General features: G+C 32.1%; 1 protein-coding gene across 2 annotated transcripts in view; it reads left to right on the plus strand.

Annotated features, from left to right (window-relative positions):
• The window catches only part of LOC129969127 (uncharacterized), a 619,939-nt gene that overhangs the window by 96,086 nt on the left and 501,090 nt on the right, over nt 1-22,763 (plus strand). The window contains exon 1 of one of the 2 annotated variants that reach the window (XM_056083547.1): nt 896-956. The exons of the other annotated variant lie outside the window; for it this stretch is intronic. Within the exon in view, the coding sequence (XP_055939522.1) occupies nt 948-956 (9 nt within the window). The 5' untranslated portion in view covers nt 896-947. Of the gene's footprint in view, nt 1-895; nt 957-22,763 lie in introns of those variants that run through there. 2 annotated transcript variants of the gene reach the window in all.

Raw genomic sequence — 22,763 nt, forward strand, 5'->3', positions numbered from 1 at the left:
CATCAGAACTCGAGTTCCACCGTTTGTTCATGAACATTTGAACATTGAACGTAACAAAAAGCAGACGCGCACAGACGAGATTGACTCAATATTTGAGTAGAAAGAGAGAGCAGTTGAGCAATGTCTTTCTTTCAAATACTGTTTTCCAGTTAGTTGTCTCTGAGTGCTTTGTACTGTTGCGTAGTTTAATAGTGATTTGCTACTTGTGTGCAGCTATTTGTTACTACTATTGTTTTTCTTTGTGCCTTCTTGTCGAGTAAAGCTCCATTATCCTTTAGTGAATGCATTGTACGTTACACCGTCAGCCCACCAGACGTATTTTTCCGCCTCGCAGGCGTACGGTTGGCGTCAGTAGGGAAATTTATTTTGGAGTGTTCATTTGGACAAAAATAATTCAAAACACAGGACGGTTGGTGGGTGAGACATAAAATTTGAAGTTTTCTATTGCAGATTATTTTTATATATATTTACTTCTAAAATTGGCATCTTCCACACACACACACACACACACACACACACACACACACACACACACACACACACACACACACACACACACACACACACACACACAATATAAACTGTTCTCATAGAGCTATGCTATCTTGAGAAAAATGGTGAGTATAAAATTAAAAAAAAATGTTTGGCTTACATTATACAAATTCAATATTGGATATCGCTAGCATTTGTAACACTTGTAGATGTGCTTTCCGCACTTGCAACTATTCTCTTAAGATTTCTTCTGTGTGCGAGTGTGTTTTTATGAAATTTGTATACGGACGGTCTAAATTTTTAATACAAATTCTTCATACTTCTGTCTCTATGTTTTAGAAATTGAATACTAAAACCATCTTTGTTTCTTTCTCTTTTCAGGTGAGTGGTTTTTCTTAATCTAAAATCCGAAATGCTGAGTGATATGAGGAGTATGCGAACTTATTGGGTAAAATATGACAATGGTACGCATAAAATAATTTTTATTTTTGATGAAATACTTGCTTTGTTTTGTAAAGTCATTTTAAATCTTAATATGACAAAAAATATTTATTTTGTGTTTGCAACACATGAATTTATTTTTAGTTACATATAAAAATAGTTTGTTGAAATTTTACATTAAACTAAGGTCTGAAAACAAATGCTTGAATTAAATAGTACTGTATGGAAGTATGGAAAATGAATATTTATCTCTGAGAATCATATTATTCATTTAATCGTATTTTCTAATGAATATTTGAAATAATTAATGGATTTGACAAAACAAAATCCAAATATTTTTTTTTCTGTGTAAGATGAAATTATCATACGTTAATTTCATCTTTATCTAAATGATAATGAAAAGAGAAGAATTAGAAAAAAAAATCTTGAAATTATTTGTTTACTTTTCCTTTATATTATTATGGAAAATTCCATTCAGTGAGCGTCCGATGACATCCAAGATAAAGATACCCGACCAATTCATATCTGTTATGCAGGAACTATACATTGAGATTCAAGATGGAGAAATTCGACCACTCCAATCCGGATAAGGGGGGAGGGGGTAACAGTGCAGTGAAGAGTGGATAGTGCTTAGTGAGATATTCAACAGTTCAAATACGAATAATGATGCTTTTTTTACAAGAAATTAGGAAGCACTAATAATTAAATGCAGCCAAAGTGTTCGTAAATCAGCTCTTCCAGAAATAAACCAAATACAGGTAAATCGTAATTAAGCTACTAGAGAAGCTCAATGTGTTCATAGTACCTACTGTCAGAGAGCTTCCCCCGTCATCAAAATTTCAAAGAGAATTCGAAATTTGCTTTATCTCTCGATTTTTATAGTCTCCGAGACTGAGTATAGAAGTTTCTAGAAGGATCTTCGAATTTTGGATCCAGGTAAAGATACCGCCATAATTCTTGAATTTTCGAGATCCCTCATTTCTATTGCCAAATTTTTCACCCTGTTTTTTTTCAGTGAGGGTTATTGACTTCGCATCTATTCATCATCCATTAAAATATCTAAAACTCTCTTTTCTATGAGACTAATTAAAAGCAATATTACAAAGCTTATTACAGATATTACAGGGAAAAAGTATTATAGATTCTTAGCAATAATATAGTTGTACTAAATACCTGAAATCTTTTTCGTTATCCATATTCTTGCTTAAAGATTTGGATTTGGATTGTCCCTGAATATAATGATTATTCAGAAATGTAACGAAGTTAACAATAAATACTTAATTTTTTTTTTCTATCAGTATTATGTGAAATTCAATTTTGTTTTCTATTGTTTTTAATCTTAGTGCTATAATAAATAAGCAATTAAACATAATTTTTGTATTTATTTTAGGAATGAACTGACATCAAAATTGTATAATTAAATTTTAATCTGCCTATCTAATGGAATCTTTCCGAATTTTTTTTAACATCGAATTATTTCCGAATATTTTGATTAGGGATTATTTTATGCATTAAAATATTTAATAAAATAATTCCCAAATTTTCTATGTGACAAACAAAAGGCCAGATAAATAAAATTGTGAGCATATTCTAAGAGACAAAATGTTGTATATAAAAATGTTCAGCGTAAAAGTTTAACGGGATTTTATTAAAGAAACGCTATCTCATATTAAACGTTAATTTTCAAAACAAGTTAATTAATATCATATGCATGTAGTTATAAACATTCCCAGGAAAAATTTGGAAAAATTGAACTGGAATATCTTTAGTAATCTTTAGTTTTCTATTTATTTAGACTGTATATATAACTATTTATTTTCAACTCATGTTTTTGGTAATATAAGCGGTCATTTTTATTATATAAGTAATTATTTTTGAACATTATTTTATGTTATAAGAATGTAGACGCATAAAAAAGTATGAAATTGTATTTCTGATAATTAATACTTAAATTGAAAAATTTTAAAATAAAAAATTTAAAATTGATCAAATATCATTATTTTTGATATTTGATCAATAATTTATTTTCAATAATATTACTTTTTTCTCAAATTGAATGTTTAGTTTATAACCACATTTACAACTCTATCTAAAGGACGGAAAATAGTGCGTGATGCGTCGCCAAAATTGAAGGTTACAGTTAAGCGTTTGATAGCTGAAAACTTAAAAGGTCACTGCGTCCAATTGTTTGCATTGCTTTTAGAGCGGTCAACCATTTCGATGAAACCCATTACATTCGACCAGACCGTCAGTTTTATGGCTGCCTGTCCCAAATGAAAGAAATATTTCGCTTTATCTAATAACATCAAGTAGATGGAAAAAAGCAAAAATATTCAATACAAAAAAAGAAATTTCTTGGCTCTTTAACTTCTTATAGGCGCACGCAAGCGACGAGACGAGGCCAGACCGATTCCCTTCAAATTTATTTTTTGGCTGGAAGCTTTTACTGATCTTCTTGTGGTCATTCAATTTAAAAAGCCGAATTTTTTTAATATAATCAAAGATTATCTTGGGCTATGTAGTAAATTGCCGATTAAGAAAAATAAACTGTTATCTTGAGTCCTGTGGATCATAGAATGATTCATTTTTCTGCACAGCTTCTTTATGGGCAGATTTAAATGATATCTTTATTTATTAATAGCCGCTTTTGGTGACTAGTTGGTTCTATGAGAATATTGGTTGCATTTACTTTCAATTAAAACTGTTATGTATATCGTAACCAGTTAACAGTTTCGACCCTTCGGTTCTAAATTGTGTTTCAAAAATTTAGTGATGACGAGTATACTCATCAAACACAGACTATGTGTAATTTGAAATTATGAACTAATGAAAAAAACATTGTTCTTTTATTTAAATAGTCATATTTATTTATTTACTTAAACTAACATATATTTTTTGCTCATGAAAGAAACAGTTATTTACTGTTAGAGAATGGTATTGAGCAAAGCATGGTATAACGCATAATAATTTTTTATTTGTTCCTTTAATTTAGACTTGGGCACAAAATATTTTAACAGCTTGAAATTTATGAATATGTTTGAGTTTTTACTAAAATTGTAATTCAGACTGCAAATTATCGCTACTTATAAGTTCTGACGAATGAACTCGTCATAACTCAAAATGTACTTTTTCCATGACGAGTATACTCGTCAAAAACAGTTAACTTATTAAACATCAGATTACGATAGACATCAAAGCCATGTTACAATATTTTGGGGGTTCTGTTCATTGTTATATGAACCATCCTAACAGAGGAGAGTCCCATGACGTAATAATGTTGTCAGGGCGTAAATGTCCAAATCGGTTTTCAATTTTAGGGTAACTTCGCTTACTTATTCTTCACATTAACTACATAGATAGTAGTAACTACGTAGTAGAAAATCAATCAAATATTTGAAGAACTAATGAAAATGGTTTGAAATGAAGTTCAACAATGATATCTTTTATTTAAAATTATACCAGTTTCCAAATTTTAGGAAAAATTTGAACGGCAATTAAATTGGTTTCATTGGAAAGTGAATTACTAAAACTTTAAAATGATTTAAAAGTATAATTTGAGAAATATTTTAGAAAGCCATGTTGAAATAGCTTTGCACACGCATACATATTTACACACGCACACGCACCTTTATTATTTGGAGAGATATTATTTAGATATTAATTGGAATTCGGCCACGTGGAAATATAAGTGGATATTGAAATTAGGTACTTTCTTTTTCTTCTAAATATTCTTTAAAGTTTTTTTTTATTCTAAAAATTCTTTAAAAATAATTTTTTTCTAAAAATTATTTAAAAATATCTTTTCTCATAAGTATTCTTCCATTAATTACTTTATTGTATTATGATATAATTATTTGCTTTATTTTTTTTGTTCGATCGCAGCTTGTGCAATCGGGTCACAAATACTCCGAAATTCGAATATTCGAAAATAAATATTTGTGTTGCATTTTTAAATTTATATAAATAACAATTTGAATTTGAATTTGAATTTTTCGTAATTTCTTAACTTTCCGCAGAGTCATATGTCTTTAAAAATTATGATTTTTAAAACTGGGATACAAAACGGTTTACAGAAATGGATCCTGTAATAAGTGCAACTTTCATGCTATAATGATTCAAAATTTCAAAAGCGTGTGATAGACACATATACTTCCTGTTTTGAATTATATTATAAAACAGGTAATGTATATAATTATATATTAAACATATGATATATATGGTTTATTTATAATGCAGGAACTCGCGTTAGATTTCTGACTTTCCCTCAAATGAGTTACTGTTTAAGTGGCTATTGAAAGCACATAAATATTTAGATTCATCTGTGTTTAATTTATATTATACCAACTCTTAAAATTTGAAATAGACTGGATTTGTTCAAAAATATAGTTGACGCATTAAGAAATACGTTAATTTGGTCAAACTGCAATTTATCACCCATTTAATGATTCGTAATTGATAAACCTTGAGGAATGGGATGGTAATTTTCATTAGGATATTGGTAGATTGTTAATAAAGTTAGGAATGAAAAAAAAGCAAAATTATTAAGGAAAATAAAATATTTTCTGTTTCAGGCATTTTTGTTTTGAACTTTTTGTCCTTCGAGAAAGGTGCACTCTTCTGGACTCTAAATAGTCTTGTTTTTAAAAGCAGATTTCAGTAAAAAAATTTTTTTTTAATTATTTAAATATATATTTATATGTGACTGGAAGAGATATATTTTATACTTTTTTGCATCATTTTTCTAAATCGGAATAATTATATGCTCTTGAGTTTCATGGAAATTATTTGTGTTTTACCAGATCGTTAGAAATAATAAATTCTGATATGACGGAATCGTTCTCAAACGATTTATCTTCATGTGTGTGGATTGGTTCCTACTCTCGCAATTTATTTTTAACTCGTATTTTTGTATGCGGTAATGATTTATTAAATTAGAAACGTAAAAGATAAAGTGTTTCTTTCGTAAATGTGGTTATTGTTGATAGATGCGTTAAATGAACAAAATAATTTGACCGACTTTTTATTGGCAACTATATTTGGAAATCTTTCGCATTGCAAAGAATTTTTAAATTTTTTATTGAATGAAATTAACTTATATTGGTAATTAATAACCGGCAATTTACTAAAGTTAATTTTATTTCAACGATATATTTATTTATTTAATATCAGCCCTATGATTACAAACTTGATGACTTTATTTCCTGAGAACAGTGCTTGAGAAATGATATGTTTTAAAAGAGAGCGACGCCAGTCGTTCTACAAATGATGGATAGGTGATGAACGATTCTCGAATTCACAAAGCAATGCCGGGATTCTTGTCCTCAGTTTCGGAAGCTGACGAAAAAATCAGTCATGAAGAAAAACATACCTCCGCATTCTGTGGATGTTTCTAAAATGACTAGGAATCGTCAGCCAAGATGGATTTGCTACTAATGACGCTGTTCAAAGAATTGTAGCGCTTAAAGAAACCAAGCAAAATATTTTCTGACAATTTATTTATAGATGTCTGAAGACTACGTTTAAAAGATACGGGGAAATATGGCGACAAAAGTGTTAAATTCTGAGCTTCATCAATCGGACATTCCGTAGATGCAAAAGCAGTCAAAAGGTAGCGCACAATCCCTGTAGTTAGGTAATGGACAGTATTAATGAAATGAATTTTTACTTTCTCGTATAGGAGCAAAGAGAAAATATTATAACCGTAAAAAAAATTCGAACTCAAGATTTTGATAAATATCTACGTTTCAAACCTCCTCAATTTCGAAAAATTGATTTTTTTTTTTTTTTTTTTTTTTTTTTTTTACATTATGACTGGGTTTGAATGCGATAATTCAAAAATGCTTGAGCTAGATTTATGACATTTGGTATATGGACTTAACACCAAATTTGTAGATTTCTATCAAATTTTAAACAAAATCCATTCAATGGAAATCTGTTTATCCAGCTGTCTGAATGTAAATGAACATAACAAACTCCGATAAGTGGACGCGCTACAAAATGAAAAGGGCAAGATTGATGAAATTTGATACACATGTTTAGCATCTAAAATGTAGATCTGTATCGGATTTTGAATCAAATGTCTCAAACAGTTGGTTATCTGCTGGTCTGTTCTTTCGCATACTTGTAAACGTAAATGCTCAAATCTCAATGATTTAAATAAATGAAATTTGGAACGTGATCTTGTGACTATAATTGTAATTATATGCACATTTTGGTTTCAATGGGTCGGGAAAAAAAGGCGTTCCAAATTCATATTTGCGCGATAAATTTAATAAAATCGCTAAATTCTTCCCAAAAACTGTTGTCCTTTTGATTTCATAATTATTCTTTCCTTACTTTACGACCTTACCCAAAATGCACTCTTTTATACGGGGAGGGGAGGTGAAGAGGGCGACACCTTCCTCAGAGCGTATGCAAGAGCATTTTGAGAAGATCACTTCCGCGGGTTTTATTAAGGACCACTTCTTTAAGACCGTATAATCCATAACCAAATCTTATTTCTTTTTGGGAAATCACTGTGGATAAGTAGAATATTTTATGGATGTAATAAATGGCAAGCATAGCATTCAACATCCAGAAACAAATGATCGATGTTTGTGAATCATTCCGCTAAAGAATGTGAAGGATTCAATTTCTAGAGATTCAATGAATGTTTTGAAAAATTGAGCTCAAAATTGTTAAAATCTACTTATTTTCTGTTATAGCAAACATTCCAAACGTTTACTTTCCGTATTAAAAGTTTAGAAAGAATATTAGGATTCTTTGGTAATAAAATACAGTCCTCCATTTTGGCGAATATCTACAATTCAAATTTCCATTAGATCGGAACATTTTAATTGTTCTTTCTGTATCTGTCTGTCCGTATGTACGTGAACACGATATTTCAAATTCCAGCCAATTCAAACTGTGAAATTTGATATACGGTTTTTACACTTCAATTATATACATATGCAAAGTTTTGGAACAGTTCTGCTACTGAAAAGATGTAATTTTTCAGAACTGCTACTCTACCACTTACAGTGATAGATAGTCTTAGAAAATAATCAAAATATTATAGCTTTTAAATAGTAATTCATGTGGATGTGTTACAGTTGGATTTCGTGCTAACCTAACACCTATTATATTGATCAATTTTTAACAAATAATTATGCAATATTGATTTCTCCTTTTTAAATGCTCAAATCTTTTGTTCACATTTATCAGCCAAGTAAACATGGTTGCCATAGCTCGTGATATTACATTGTAAGAATGAATCTCTTAAAAATTGAATTTCACATGATTAAATATCAGACTTTTTCAATGTACTCTTGTTTTGTTTAATATACGAATTTATATTTTATTCCTTTTAGCAAGTAGCATGTAGTCATTTCTTATATAAAGTTTTTTTTTTTTTTTTTTGTCTAGTGCGTACTCAAAATTTTTACTAGAGTGTTGAAATTTACCATTTCTTATAGCTTAAAAAAGTATGTAGGTCAATTTCTATACGTCTTTTAGTTTTTTTCCTTTTTATCCTTTTCAATTCCAATTGTGCAACGTCATTTGCACAGGGTTCAAAATCATCAGGAAATTACAAAAAAATTCTGGATTATAATTTAATGATTATAGATATAGGATTTAAAAGGGTACATAAATACAATTAATTCAATTCTGTATTTGCTTGAAATATGGTGGTCACTTAGAAGAGTTTTGATTTAATGATAGGAAATCTTTGGCATACAATCACTTGGAAGATCCATCTTGAATTCATTGAGGGACAACTGCTCTTGCATGGATGGTATAGAGGACTGTATGGGGAACAGGGGGTGGGGAGGGCGTTGATCCGAATATCATAATAATGTTGAACATTTCGAACTTCAAAGCTGAATATAACACAAAATTCATCCTATATCTTTAATAATTCATTTAATCTATGATTTGATGAATTGCCGGTTGTTTTCACTTGCCCATTTTAGAAACATAGAGAATATAAAGTGATTCCATATAGACAACCCTTAACAAGTTATTTATGTCACATATATTACATCAATTTCAACAAACAAATCAGAGTCATAGCAATCAAATCAAGAACAAATAGGATTTTAAATTCATATGGCCATTGGTGGCATTAATTTAATATTATTAAAAATGGCAAAACCTGTTTAGTGATTTTAGCCGTGGGAATGGATCGTTGGTTTTGCTAATCATTTTAGATATAAAAATAACGGTCGCCGATGACAGTAATTGAGCAATTTGTGTTTTAAGCGTTAACAGCATGTGTACCAATATTTTATATTAAAAGTTAATCTGAGAAGAGCTATGAGATATTATTTAATAAATTTGAATTTTTTTAATTGGAAGCGTAACATTTAGGTGAAAATGAGCATTTTTTCCATTATATTACCTATATTTAATTTTTCTTCTTAATAGGAAAACGTCAAAATTTTCCAAGATTTGAAATTTTTTAAATACGAATCATCTAGCATATGGCATTTTAATAGCATTTGGAAATATTTTCATCAAAAGAACTTCTAATTTTTACTGAAAATTTATATTTTCTGTCGTATAAATTTTAAACATGTAAGCCAGTCTCAAAAAAGTTCGTTTGACGTTCCATTGTTTACTCATTGAGAGCCGCTTGCCAATTTTTTTTTGTAACAACTTAAGAATTTATTTGAATATTTCATTGTATAAGTTCAGTTTACATAAAATCTAAGTATTAAGTTTACATAATATCGCATCACAGCCAGCTTATGTTATTATAGTGTTTACGCTAGACTGGAAACTTTTAGAGGGCGGCTATTTATACTTAAACATATTTTTTTAAACGATTTTGATATGGATTTTCTTTATTGCCGGTAACTTTAAAGCCATGAAGAAAGCGGTAAGCGAAACCATTCAGAACTTTGCTGTCTGTGTGCCAGACTTCGATTTCCTCCCAAAAATTGAGAAACTCTTCTCGCTTAAATTCCTCCGGGCTTTCCGAAATACCTCGCATTTGGGGTTATCAGTGAGAAGGGAAAAAGTGGGGGGCTTCTCCGAATTCTGCCCAACCCCCCGTTCCAACCCCTCGAAGAATTAAAGCAAAGCAAAGGAAAGGTAGACACTAAGAAAATAAACATTTGATCTGGAAAGGGAAATAGAGGTCGGAGTCTCTTTTAAAAGAAGAATTTTGTGAATTTTGGTTCTCTTTCCACCCCACCCCCCTCTTTATGCTCCAAATCGCGCGTTTTCGGAGGGGGGAGGAGAAAGAATGTATTTTGATATTTGTTGGTTTCTTTTTATTTTTTTTCCGGAGAGCCTGATAAGTGAGTTAAGAGTTTTCCTAAGCTTTTCTTATTATTTGTTTGGTTGGTTTTATTTTCCTTCCTTTTTCCACTCTCAGATTTAGAGAGATTCGGGAAATTTGAATCCATTCTCCTGATCACTAAGAGTTCAGTTATAGAAAATCGCGCCATATTTTTGTCGTTGCAATCGATTGTTGGCCGCGAATGGAAACTTGAGAGAATTCTTCTTTATTTTTTTGGAATTCGAGGACGGCATCAAAGTAGGGTAGTAGTTTGGTTCCATAAGAATTGAGTGAATAACAGGATTGAACTTTTTAAACTGTTCGAAACGTTCAAGGTGTGTATGATTACAAGAGAGAGTATCTCGGAATTCTGAGTTTTTTATTTAAAGTCAAGCGGAAATATGAATATTGTTTATAACGAGATAAAATTTCTTGACTTTCAGGTGGCTGTTGTGTAAAATATGTGGTGAGATATTTTATTCTATACAGACAATGCCGTATTAAGTCCTGTAGGATTCTTGAACAATGAAAACTCACCCCGATTTCGAAATTTTTTCTTGTTTTAGTCTGTATATAAGTAATTTTTAAATGACAAATATGTATAATAATTGAAATATTATTTAGCGTCAGATATCGCTATAAATTTAGTTGACAATGTATAAAAAATTTAAAATTAATATTAATTTTAAATAAAATAAAATTGTCGCGAATAACATTTTAGAAAATGCTATTTAACAAAATAATTCTGTTTATTTTTAAACGTAAATGAAAAAAGAGAAGAAAAAGAAAACGCTCACCGAATGTCGTTTTTAGATCAAGATTAAACTTTAAAAAAAATTCACGTGCAGCTTCTAGTAAACTCTGAGCAGTCTCTACACGATGTTGCCAACAAATGTAATTGTTTCTTTATTTTCATTTATTCGATTATATATTTAGCTTCCAGCTATTAAATCTCAGTCCAGTTGAGGTTAATATTTTTGAATTAAAAAGTTATATTATTCATTTCGAAGAAATTTCATTTACTTTTCAATTTTTTCAACGTGGGAATAATATTTTTTGTTTAAATCTCTGTATAAGTAGTTTTAAAAAAATATTAATTGAATTAACATTTACTTTCAGAGATTACCATCAAGAGAAATTAAATCAGTTACCCACGTGTAAAAAAAAATTAATTTTAAGAAAAATGATAAAACAATTATAAAATTTCGTTAATCATAATTTAAATACTATTTTAATTATACATAATTTTATTTCATTAATACATAATTTCGAATTAAAATTCGAAATTAAGAATTAAAAATTAAAGTATTTTAATTTTAATCGAATTTGAAAGCCTGAAAAACAATCTTAAGAATAAGACTCTGGAATTTAAAAAGTAACCAATTTTATTTTGAATAAGTTCGAGTACATATGATCCTTATAAATCAAATAAAAGCAGAAAATATTGTAAATAAAATGAAAAATCGAAATTCATTCGGAATTCAAAGTCTTAATGCTCTAACTCAAACTGAATATTTTTACTATTTCGTAAATCGATCTTGGGTGCAGGGAAAAATTGTATTGCTGAATTACGAAAAAGTAATCTGAAAATACTCAGCAACTTTTTTAAACGATAATTCAGTTGATGCCACAACACTGCTTAATAATATGTGAAATTAAAAAAAATATGTCAATACACAACGTTAGAGAAGGACTTAGAAATCAAAAGATACCAAGTTCGTGACCTTTTACCACAAGTAGATCCGTCGTCGATGCGGGTTAAATTAGTCAAGTTCTATTGTGAAACATCATAAAGGCCATCCTGGGACTGAATTTATACTTTTGAGCTGTAAATCAATGGAAAGAACCTTTTGATCTTTAATTTATAATTCTCTATTAAATAAATATGGAATCTTGAAATTTTTTTTTCAAATTCGCCACTTTCAAATCGGGTGTCGCCACGAATTCTGAAACAAAATTTAATTAAATTACTAAATTAACTCTAATAATTGATTTGAAAATTTAAAATAATGCATCATATCAAGAGCACAAAATTCTAAATTTTAAAAAAAATTCTAATATCAGAAAGTAAGTGAAAATTTGTTTGCAAAATTTTGTCTTCATAAGCATGAAACAAGACAAGTAAAATAAGAGCTTAATTACTCTGCTTGTACATTACATAGCTGAAAGCTCTTGATTGGCTTTTTAATGAGGTATCCGAAATTACTTTTTATGCCTGATTTATTCTATTTTTGATGTTCTGCAAGTACTGTGGGGAAAGCTTATAAGCCTGTTAACAGTAACATGACCACAATACAAAAGCAATTGCTCGTGTAGCGTAGCTGTTAACTGGCTTATAAGCTTTCCCACAGTACAGACCGATAGACTGTCAACCTGTTGTTGGATTTAATTCAAAATTTGATAGATGTCTACACTATAGATTTTAAATCTATGTACCGAATAAAAAATTCGTTTCTCTCTCCGTTTTGTAATTATCGTGTTAAATTATATTCGAACAGCCGGACAGACGAACACTTCCTCTTAACAGATTTTATTCACAATTTGAAATCTGCAAATTTTGTGTAAAGACCGTATGCCAAATTTCCACCGTCTATCTCAAAGCGTTTTTGAGTTTTTTCACAGATAGACAGATGGACGGACGTATTCTAAAAATGTGCTTTTTAAACTCAAAGAGGTCTAAAACGTGGAAATTCGGCAAAATCTTGAGTTCGAATTTTTTGACCATTATTATACATTCTCTATAATACGCATGCGAGAAAGTAAAAAGCACAAAAATTAAAATTTTTCATAGAAATTGTTGTTGGGAAATAGGAAAGAAGAAAAGACAAAATCAATTGAATGTCCGTTAGCTGCCTCTTAAAGCTGTTACTTGCAAATGTGTATCAATTTTGATTTGAATTGTCGGTTACTCCACTCCAATACAAAAAATCGTATTCGAGAAAGCAATGCACTCCGGAAGTCATTGTTTATTTTATATTCCGAAAATTCTATTTCCCCATCAAATGACAAAACTTTTCCTTGGCGTTTGTTTCTACGAAAAGAAGAATATTGAGTTTTAATAGTAATAAAAAGCATTCAGGCGAAAAACACTGTCTCTCTTCTCTGACAATTCAGTTATGCTTTCTGTCGAACATTTGGGAAGTTGGGCGGGTGAAAGAAAAAAATCGCAAAGGCTTTCGGGAGAATCCGAAGGTTGCCAGCTGCCTTAGGAAAATATATACACGTAAATCCAAGACTTTAAAGGCTTAAACTTTTCTTTTTTTCCACTATCAGTTGTTTATTTTCTCGCGACTTCTCCATTCAATTTGCCCTGAGCTACCGATGGAACGAACGGGTTGCTTCTCGCAGTGACATACTGGATTCTTCGTTGCCTCGAGGGTTAGAATCCCTTGAAAAAAAAAATGAAAACACAAACAAAGAAAAAAAGAACTTTGACTTCGATCAATCTGAGCACTGAGGGGAAATTGGCATGCGCCATTTTAGCCAGGAAACCGTGAAATTCGTTGGCTATGATGTAGAAAGCGCGGGAAAGTGAAAAAAGAAGGAAAAAAAAAAGAATGGTGGAAGACTGCTTTCGCGCCATTTTCATTGGCTTCATTTATCCGGTGTCATGCCGGTAAGAAGCTCGGAGCATCACCATTTATTTTTTTTTCGCGTGCCAATTTTCCACCATCTTTTTCATGCGCCATAAAAGCATAGCTCCTGCCTTTATTACTTGCTTGACTTTTCCGGGAGGTTTCCGCCCGGACTCAATATCTCATCTTTTATATCGGTCCTGGAAGACTTTACGACGGAGTCTAGTACCTCGCGTTACAGGTAGGGAGAGGCTACAGAGAAAACCACAAAACTTTATTAATCGTAATTTTCTACTTGAAGCTCCTCCATACTAATGCTGTCTTAGGAGAGCGTCCTTGTCTGGGAGGCATTTTATTATCACTAACATTTCTTGTCTTCAGTGGACGGTTTATTTTTCCATGGATACTTCCCTCGCCGGCTTTTTAAATCTTTTGCAAGCCTCCATGCATTAAATGATATCGTAACATATGTTACAGATTTTCATGCTCGTTATTGGAATCTCCGGTTTTTGAGTGCAAAAGATACTTCAGATATATTTGTTGTTTGTCCCCCTTTTGAATTTATATCCTCAGATGTTTATTGCCTGTGCTTGGAAAATTTGAAAGACAGGTCTTATTTTTACGTTGTTTGCTCTTGAATTGTTCTTCTTTTGTCATGGTGATAATAGCAGTAACAATATTAACTCTTTTTGAATATAATGACTTGTTAGCAGTGTATATCGATTTATAAAAGTTTATTAATTTATGCGTAAAGTAAAGATGCTAATAATTCAAAGGCAAAAGCCATGCGGAAAAGTACGTATCTCATTATAAGAAACATATCTGAGAAAAAAGTGTATATGTTGTCTTATGGACTGAAATTATAATACCTCAGATTAGATATGCCATTTAGTAGGTTAGATAAATTCTTTTATTTATAAATCAATAAATTTGTATTACAGGTGGTTAATATAAATGTTCAAAATCATTTTTTTTCACAAACGATGGATTTCCGTTCATTCGCAAAGAGTGGAAATATAAGTGGTTTTTACTTTCTCATTTACGAAGTATATATATATATATATATATATATATATATATATATATATATATATATATATATATATATATATATATATATATATATATATATATATATATAGTGTTATCACTGAAAATTCGACCACTCTCATTTTGAAAAAGACATTTTTGGAATTTACTATTTGTGAATACCATAATTCAAATAATCTTTGAATAAAAACAATGTAATTCGGTCCACGGTTTTTATACAAAATTTGTAGATTTCTGACGGAATTTGAGAGGAATCAATTCACAGAAATTTTGTCTGTAAATTTGTCGGCAATTAAGATTACTTCAGAAAGTTAAAACAAAAAAAAAACTATAGATGGATTAAATTTAACACAGTTTGTTTCAGGAAGGAGATAAATATTCTAGTACAATAACTCTTAGTTTGAGTGGCATCACCCTTATTACTGTTGTTGTTCTATTAATTACTTTTTTGACTTAAAACGACTACATATTGTTAAGAAAATAAATATACATTTTATTAACGCTTCTCAACACAGTTTTAATGTCTATTATGCATATAAACATTATAACAAAATACGTAACTACTTGAATAAACGAATGTGATCTTATTGATTTTAGAAATAAAATTGTGGTTCCTTATCAAATTTTGTTTTCAGTCGGTCGAAAAATAGGCATATGAAATGTATACTCTCATTTCTTCACCATACTACGAAGCTCAAAACGCTTATGTTTCTGACTCGGGAAATAAAAATCTGAGCACTCCTTCGATTTCACGGATTTAACCTCAGTTTACAGGTTTACTTGCGGGAAAGGGATAAAAACCTTATTAGACAGTATGGGAGATAGATTCGAGGGATGCCCACCTTCTGATTTACATTTTTTATAAAAGTAGAACACATGGGTTATTTAATGTGATTTAATCCACCAGACTATTGCATATGCTGGAATTCTGCATCATATAGAGAAATCACACTGTGGACTGGAATATTTGGTTGATTCAATATTCAGTTGCGAATTTAAAGAACAATTAATAGTTTTAAGTTTGTCGAATAGTAATTTTGTTGAAGGAAGTTGAAAGTAATTTTGAATATCACGAAATACAAGCGGTAATTCCATATATTGAAAATTGTAGAATTACCGCTATAAAAGTGAAACAGATGAAAGGTGGTCATAAAGTCAATCCCTGATTACAAAATTATTACAAAAAAAACCCCCCTCCTTATTAAGTATAATAGAGAAAAAATCTTAGGGCCTTTCAAACACGAGATTTTGACGAATTTCCACGTTGAACACTTTCTTCAGTTCAAAAAACACATTTTTTTTAAAAATGTTTGTCCATCTGTCTGTGACAAAGGTAACTCAAAAACGCTTTCAGCTATACATATTGTTACGAATCTATGAAGCGGCTTCCCCAGCATAGTCGGTTCCATAGGAGGTCCCAGAGCTTGGCGAAAAACTTGGCGACGAATTTGGCGACTTTGGAGCCAAAATAGATTATACCCGAAACATCGAGAATTTTCCCTTCCGTCCAGTAGGAACGGAGATACGCCTTGAACGTTCCTGATTGGTTGAGAGGCTTCTAGCCCCGCCTCCTTATGCCTATAAAAGGAAGTAGTCCTGACGCTGCCGAGTAGTCACAGTAGAGCCCTACAGAGGTCGCAACCTAGTCTCGCAATTTTATCGTTGCAACTTTTTTCACCATGCAGCGAATAACTGCAACATAAAGCCCAGATGTCTGAAGTGTGGCGAAAGCCACGAAACTAATGCTTGCGTGATAAAAGAAAAAATTGAAACGCCAACTTGCATCAATTGCGGCAAACAAGGGCACATAGCATCTTACCGCGGCTGCGAGGCCTTCCCAAAAATTCAGTCTGCGAGAAAAAATAGGGACAACTATTTTCACAAAAATCAAGCTCTGATCAGGCCAAATGTCAGTTTTGCAGGTCTTTTTAAAAACACAAGCCATCATGAGATAGCGCCTCCATTACACTCTTACCACACAAGCCCACCAAAGCTGGCGCCACAAACCTATGGTCACAAACAAGCCAACAACACCGTTTTAGAAGGCAATGATTTCGCTGACATTATAGAAGCAATGAAAGAACTGAAAAAGCTAACGACCGAGTACCCTTTACTCTTTTCACAGCTTAAAAAACTAAAAACCGCAAACACTGTTATGGAAAAACTGGATATACTCATGAAGGCATTCGATAACCCAAGTCTACCTGTCACTAACTAGTTTTCTCCTGCAATAGCCTTCGCATAGTCTATTGGAACGCAAATGGCATTAACAATAAAATAATTGACCTTCGTAATTTTGTAAATAAGTATAACCCCGATGTAATCCTACTGCAAGAAACCCACCTTAGACCACAAAGAAAAATTTTCCTGGCAAACTATTTCTCATATTACAGTTACAGAGCTAACCAGGCTGGCGGCGGTACTGCAATTTTAATTAAAAATGGTTTATCTCACAGTGAGGTCCCCCCACCTTTACTACAACATGTAGAAGCTAGCGTGGTAAAATTAAATTTTAAAAATCAAGATCCAATAACCTTAATCTCTATTTATATCCCCCCTAGTGCAGATAATTCCAATTTTATTTTCGACATCGAAAACCTGATGCAAACAGGACCTAATCAAATAATTTGCGGAGACTTTAACGCTCACCACGTTAGCTGGGATTGTAAGCGTAACTGCCCAAAAGGTAATTCCCTAAAATCATTCGCCCTTCAGGCCGGATTAGACATTATAGCACCGTCCACCCCTACTAGATTTGGTCAGCCAATACAATAGACCTCACCTTAATTAAAGACTTCCTGTACCCATATGAAATTCACTCCTTACCTGAACTTAGCTCTGACCATAATCCCATCTTATTAAATTTTTTCTTTAAATATTCCCTGCCCAATAATCTTAATAAATTTAAAACAAACTGGAATAATTTTAAATTAACCCTCAATCAGAAACCCCAAACATTGATGAATTTACAAACCCAGATAAACTTGACCATTTTGTAAACATCTTCGAATCGCAAATTATTAATGCAAAAAATCTAGCCTCCACCCCCATTATAAATAGTCAAAATTTTATTGACCCTAAAATTAGAGACCTAATCAGGGACAGGAACTTTGCCAGGAAAAATTTTCAAAAAACCAGAGACCCAGTCTTCAAGAGACTAATGAACCAAATTAATAAGGAAATTGAAAAACTTAACAATAAAATCCAAAGCAATGAATTTATACACAAATTAATTAGTGTTAACACAGAAGACGGATCAATCTGGAAACTTGTCAAAACTTTTAAAAGTAAAAAACAAAAAATTCCGGCCCTTAAAGGCCCTGCTAGTATTGCAATAACTGATAAAGAAAAAGCAAACTGCTTGGCGGCTAGCCTTGAGAAACAATTTCAACTTAATGAATTGAGCAATTTCACCACAGAACATAATGTAAATAATACAGTCAAAGGCTTTCTCGACTCATTGCCACAAAAATTTATTGATATTCCCCCTCCCTCAACTGATGAATTAAAGGATCATATTAAAAAACTTAATATCAAAAAAGCCCCTGGCCTTGACAGTATTAACAACAAAATGTTAAAAACACTTCCGGACAATTACCTAAAATTTTTAATTAATATAATTCATAGCATTCTCAAATTAGGATATTTTCCCATGTCATGGAAAACAGCTGCAGTTATCCCCATATTAAAACCAGGAAAAGACCCAACTGATCCCTGCAGTTATAGACCCATATCCCTACTCTCTTCTGTCAGCAAAATTGCTGAACAGATAATTCTCAATAGATTAAATAATTACCTAGAAGAACATAATATACTAACACCTGAACAATTTGGATTTCGCCGTAACCTATCTACAACCCACCAATTAATTAGAGCAGTAGAATTCATTGAGGAAGGTTTTGAAAATAAACAAAAAACTGCAGCGGTTTTCCTTGACATTCAGAAAGCTTTTGACAGAGTTTGGCAAGATGGTCTTATATACAAGCTAATTAATTACAACATACCCCCACACCTTATCAAAATTATAATTTCTTACCTCAGTTACAGATCCTTTAAAATCAAGATAAACAATGAATTTTCGGAAGTAAAACCTATTCTTGCAGGTGTACCTCAAGGATCTAAACTAGGGCCAATTTTATTTTCCTTGTTTATTAATGATATCCCCAAGCAATTTAACACTATGTTGTGCATGTACGCTGATGACACTGCAATACTAGCTAGAAACAAAAATCAAAATTTCATTACCATAGCTTTAAACCGACATATTAAATCTCTTGAGGACTGGTTCGTCGAATGGAAAATTGAAATAAATGCTAGTAAAACTGAAGCTATAGTTTTTAATAAAAATAACTGTAAAAAGAATTTCTCCCCAGTTAAAATTAAAAATCAAACTGTCCCGTGGTCTAAGGAATGCAAATATTTAGGCGTTATTCTAGATAGTAAATTAACTTGGAAACCCCACTTTATTTACACAGCTAAAAAGTTTCGAGACCTAACTCGTAAATTTTATCCCTTAATTTCTCGAAACTCCAAAATGAGTAGACAAAATAAAATGCTTATTTACTCTGCCTACTTGCGTCCAGTATTAACTTATGCCTGCCCTGTGTGGGGATATGCTGCCAAGACTAATCTTAGACTTATTGAACGCCAGCAAAATAACTTAATTAGAAATTTCTGCAATATGAAATACTACATGCCCAATACAAATATGTACTTATGCCTAGACTATCCCCCTCTTAAAAAATTCATTAAAAATCTAGCCACTAACTTCTTTAAAAACATGGATAAGAATGAAAATGAAGCAATAGCTAAAATCCCTAAATATAAACCATCTACAAACTCTAGAAGACCCCGTAATATACTACTTTAATTTATCTCAGCCCCTTAGTTTTTCTTCCTAACTTTTATTTTTTCAAACTCAAATTTTACTGTATCTCAATAGCCAATTCTAGCTCACAAGCAGTAAAAACTTACTAAGCCCAACGGCAGCGTACCCCCGCCCCCACCCTAATATCAGACAATCGCAATGAGTCCTGACACTCGTCATCTCCAAATTTCGTCGAAGACGGCCACGGCAAAGTATAGACAGCAAAGCACTGTGAAGTCTCTCCTTACCGGGGATAAGCCCCTGCCGGGGCTAGGCGCCCCGTCAACCCAACCATCAAGCTGCCGAGTAGTGGTGAGCCAGCGGTGAATTGAGGAGAAGTCGGAAGCGGCAGAGCAGAGCAGAGCAGAGTAGAGTGAACCAGAGTCGTCGTGGTGAATTGAGTCGTGACCCAGTAGTGGTAGAGTCGTCGGGGAAGAACAAGTCTTCCAGCGAGAGTGGTGAATTGAGTAGTCGTGGTCCAGTGGAGTCGACGAGTAGTCGGAAGCGACGGTGAAGAACTCGTCTTCCAGGCACTAGCGGAGCAGCGACGGAGTAGAGCTGCTGTGTATACTGTTGTATGCTGCACGTCTCGGCTGAAGATAATCGTCTTCTGTGTGCTGTATATAGTTGTCGTTTTTGTGTTGTCCTGTGTGTCTTCGTGTAAATAAACGTCGTCGTTTTATTTTCTACTGCTGCCTGGTGATTGAGCGTTCTTCACACCATATAACTTCCACTATCCAAACGAACCCTGGAAATTTCGCAACAATATGAAATTTGATATGTTTTTATACCAAATTTGTAGATTTCTATCAAATTTTGATCAAATTCATTGATAGTAAACCTGTCCATTTAACTGTTCGAAGTAAACACAAGAACTACAAAACAAAGAGAGCTAGATGAATAAAATTCGGTGTACAGATTTAACATCTGTGTTGTAGACAGTCATCAAATTTTGAGCCAAATCCAACAAGGTATTGATCGCCTATGGGTGTGTACTTTCAGAAATATATAAAAAGGATAACTTATAAATGCAACGACATAAATATATCAAATTTGGTATGTCATTTTCTGACTACAAATGTAACTTTGTGTCAAATTTTTGTTTCAATTGGTTGAGAAAAATGTCTAAAACAAAAATTAGAGTTTTTGGATATTAGTCGCATGCCAAAGATTACTCTCCAAGAAACTCACTAAAGATGACATGTTAGATTCAATAAAAATTGTAATTAAAATTTATTTCTTTTTTTTAATATCATTCAAAAATGCTAACTTGAGACTTCGGTGAATTTCCACGTTTTAGAACTAATTGAATTAAAAAGAACAACACATTTTAAAAAATGTTCGTCTATTACTAGTTGCATTTTAGGAAATGTTCAACGATAACCAAAAACGCTTTGAGCTAGATAGTTGAAATTTGGTACACGGTCTTCCCACCAAATTTGCAGATTTCTATCGAATTTTGAACATAATATGTTCATAGGAAATCTGTCTGGCTAATCGAATATAAATTAACATAACTACAAAACGAAGAGCACTAGAGGAATAAAATTCGGTACACATATTTAACATCTATAGTATAGATATCTGTCAAATTTTGAGCCAAATCCATCTATGGATTAACCGTCTATTCGTATGGACTTTTAGAACATAAATGCGACAACTTAAAAACGCAATGAATTAAATATATCAAATTTGGTATGTAATTTTTGGGCTACTTGTATGGCTTTGTGTCAAATTTTTGTTTTAATAGATTGAAAAAAGTGTGGTCAAAACAGAAATGAGAGTTTTTGGATAGTATTAACACCACGCCAAGGATTACTCGCCAAAAAATAATTCGCCAAAGATGACTTGATGGTTAGTAAAAAATGTAAATTCAAGCCAATAGCTAATATTTAGTAACTATTATATACCAAGGCCCATGCAAGGTGTTTTCTGGGATAGCATCTTTATTAGAAAGTATGGGAGAGTGTTTTGAGGGGACTATTCCAGCTGGTGAACTTTATCCATAGAAAATCATCCAAGTAATGAAATATTCAACAAATCAATACATATGCTTTTGTTTCATACGTAGCTAGTTCACCGGACCGGATCCGAAGCCAGTTAACTTCATTTTCCTTCTCACCGACGATAAGAACGGAATGGAATTTTTCATCCGGCTTATTAGAAACGGAGATTTATTAACTACGTAATCCCTCTCTCTCAGACCCGAGAGAAAAATGATCTTTTAATGGTTCTTCGCGAATCATTAAGAATCGGGAATTCTTTTCGATACATTCTGTCTGGAATTCCTGAATCTTGGCGTATAAAATATTCAAATCCATCCATAACGAAAACACTTCGGGAGAGAGATGATCGCACTTTTCGCCGATTATTCAAACCCCGCTGTGCGAAATTCCTGTCATAGATATTAGAAAGCTATGCTGGAATTAATTTCCTTGGAACCTTCATTGGACATTGCAAAGTCTTGGAGCAATTTTTTAAAGTAAAATTTCCTGTAGATGACACTATTTGAAGTGAAGGTTTAAAAACCATTTAATTCTGTTCATAGAATTTTGAATTGATGTTTTTATCCTCAAAGTAACAATTATGGGTAAGAAAGGTTTGTAATTCACCTTTTGAAAACGGAGACCAATTGTTAAGGTATCGACTTCGGAGCCGGAGGTTTCCAAGTTCGAGACCTGATTCCACTATTCCGTCATTACTAAATACTCTTGCGTTGATGTGGTCTGCAATTATAGAGATAGTTCTGCTAGCTCATCATCTGACCAGAGTTCAAAATTACTGCCTGTCCCAAGATAACCCTTATGTTACTTCTTAACGGGTCGTTAATGTATTTAAACTAAACTAAACCGAAAAAGGAAATGACGTGCACAGCATTTTCAATGATATGGTGTGTTTCCATGATTATTCAAGAATAATTAAATGGTTCTTTCTGCATTTTTCACACATACACTGTAACAAATGTACTTGTGTATTATTAAATTGATCCCTTTGGAGAAACAATGTTTACTGAAGAGTCTAGATCAGTCTAGTCTAGAAGAAGTACTAGATTAGAGATTACAGTGCGATCTTA

Source organism: Argiope bruennichi, chromosome 5 (assembly GCF_947563725.1).
Source record: "Argiope bruennichi chromosome 5, qqArgBrue1.1, whole genome shotgun sequence".
Lineage (NCBI taxonomy): Eukaryota > Metazoa > Arthropoda > Arachnida > Araneae > Araneidae > Argiope > Argiope bruennichi.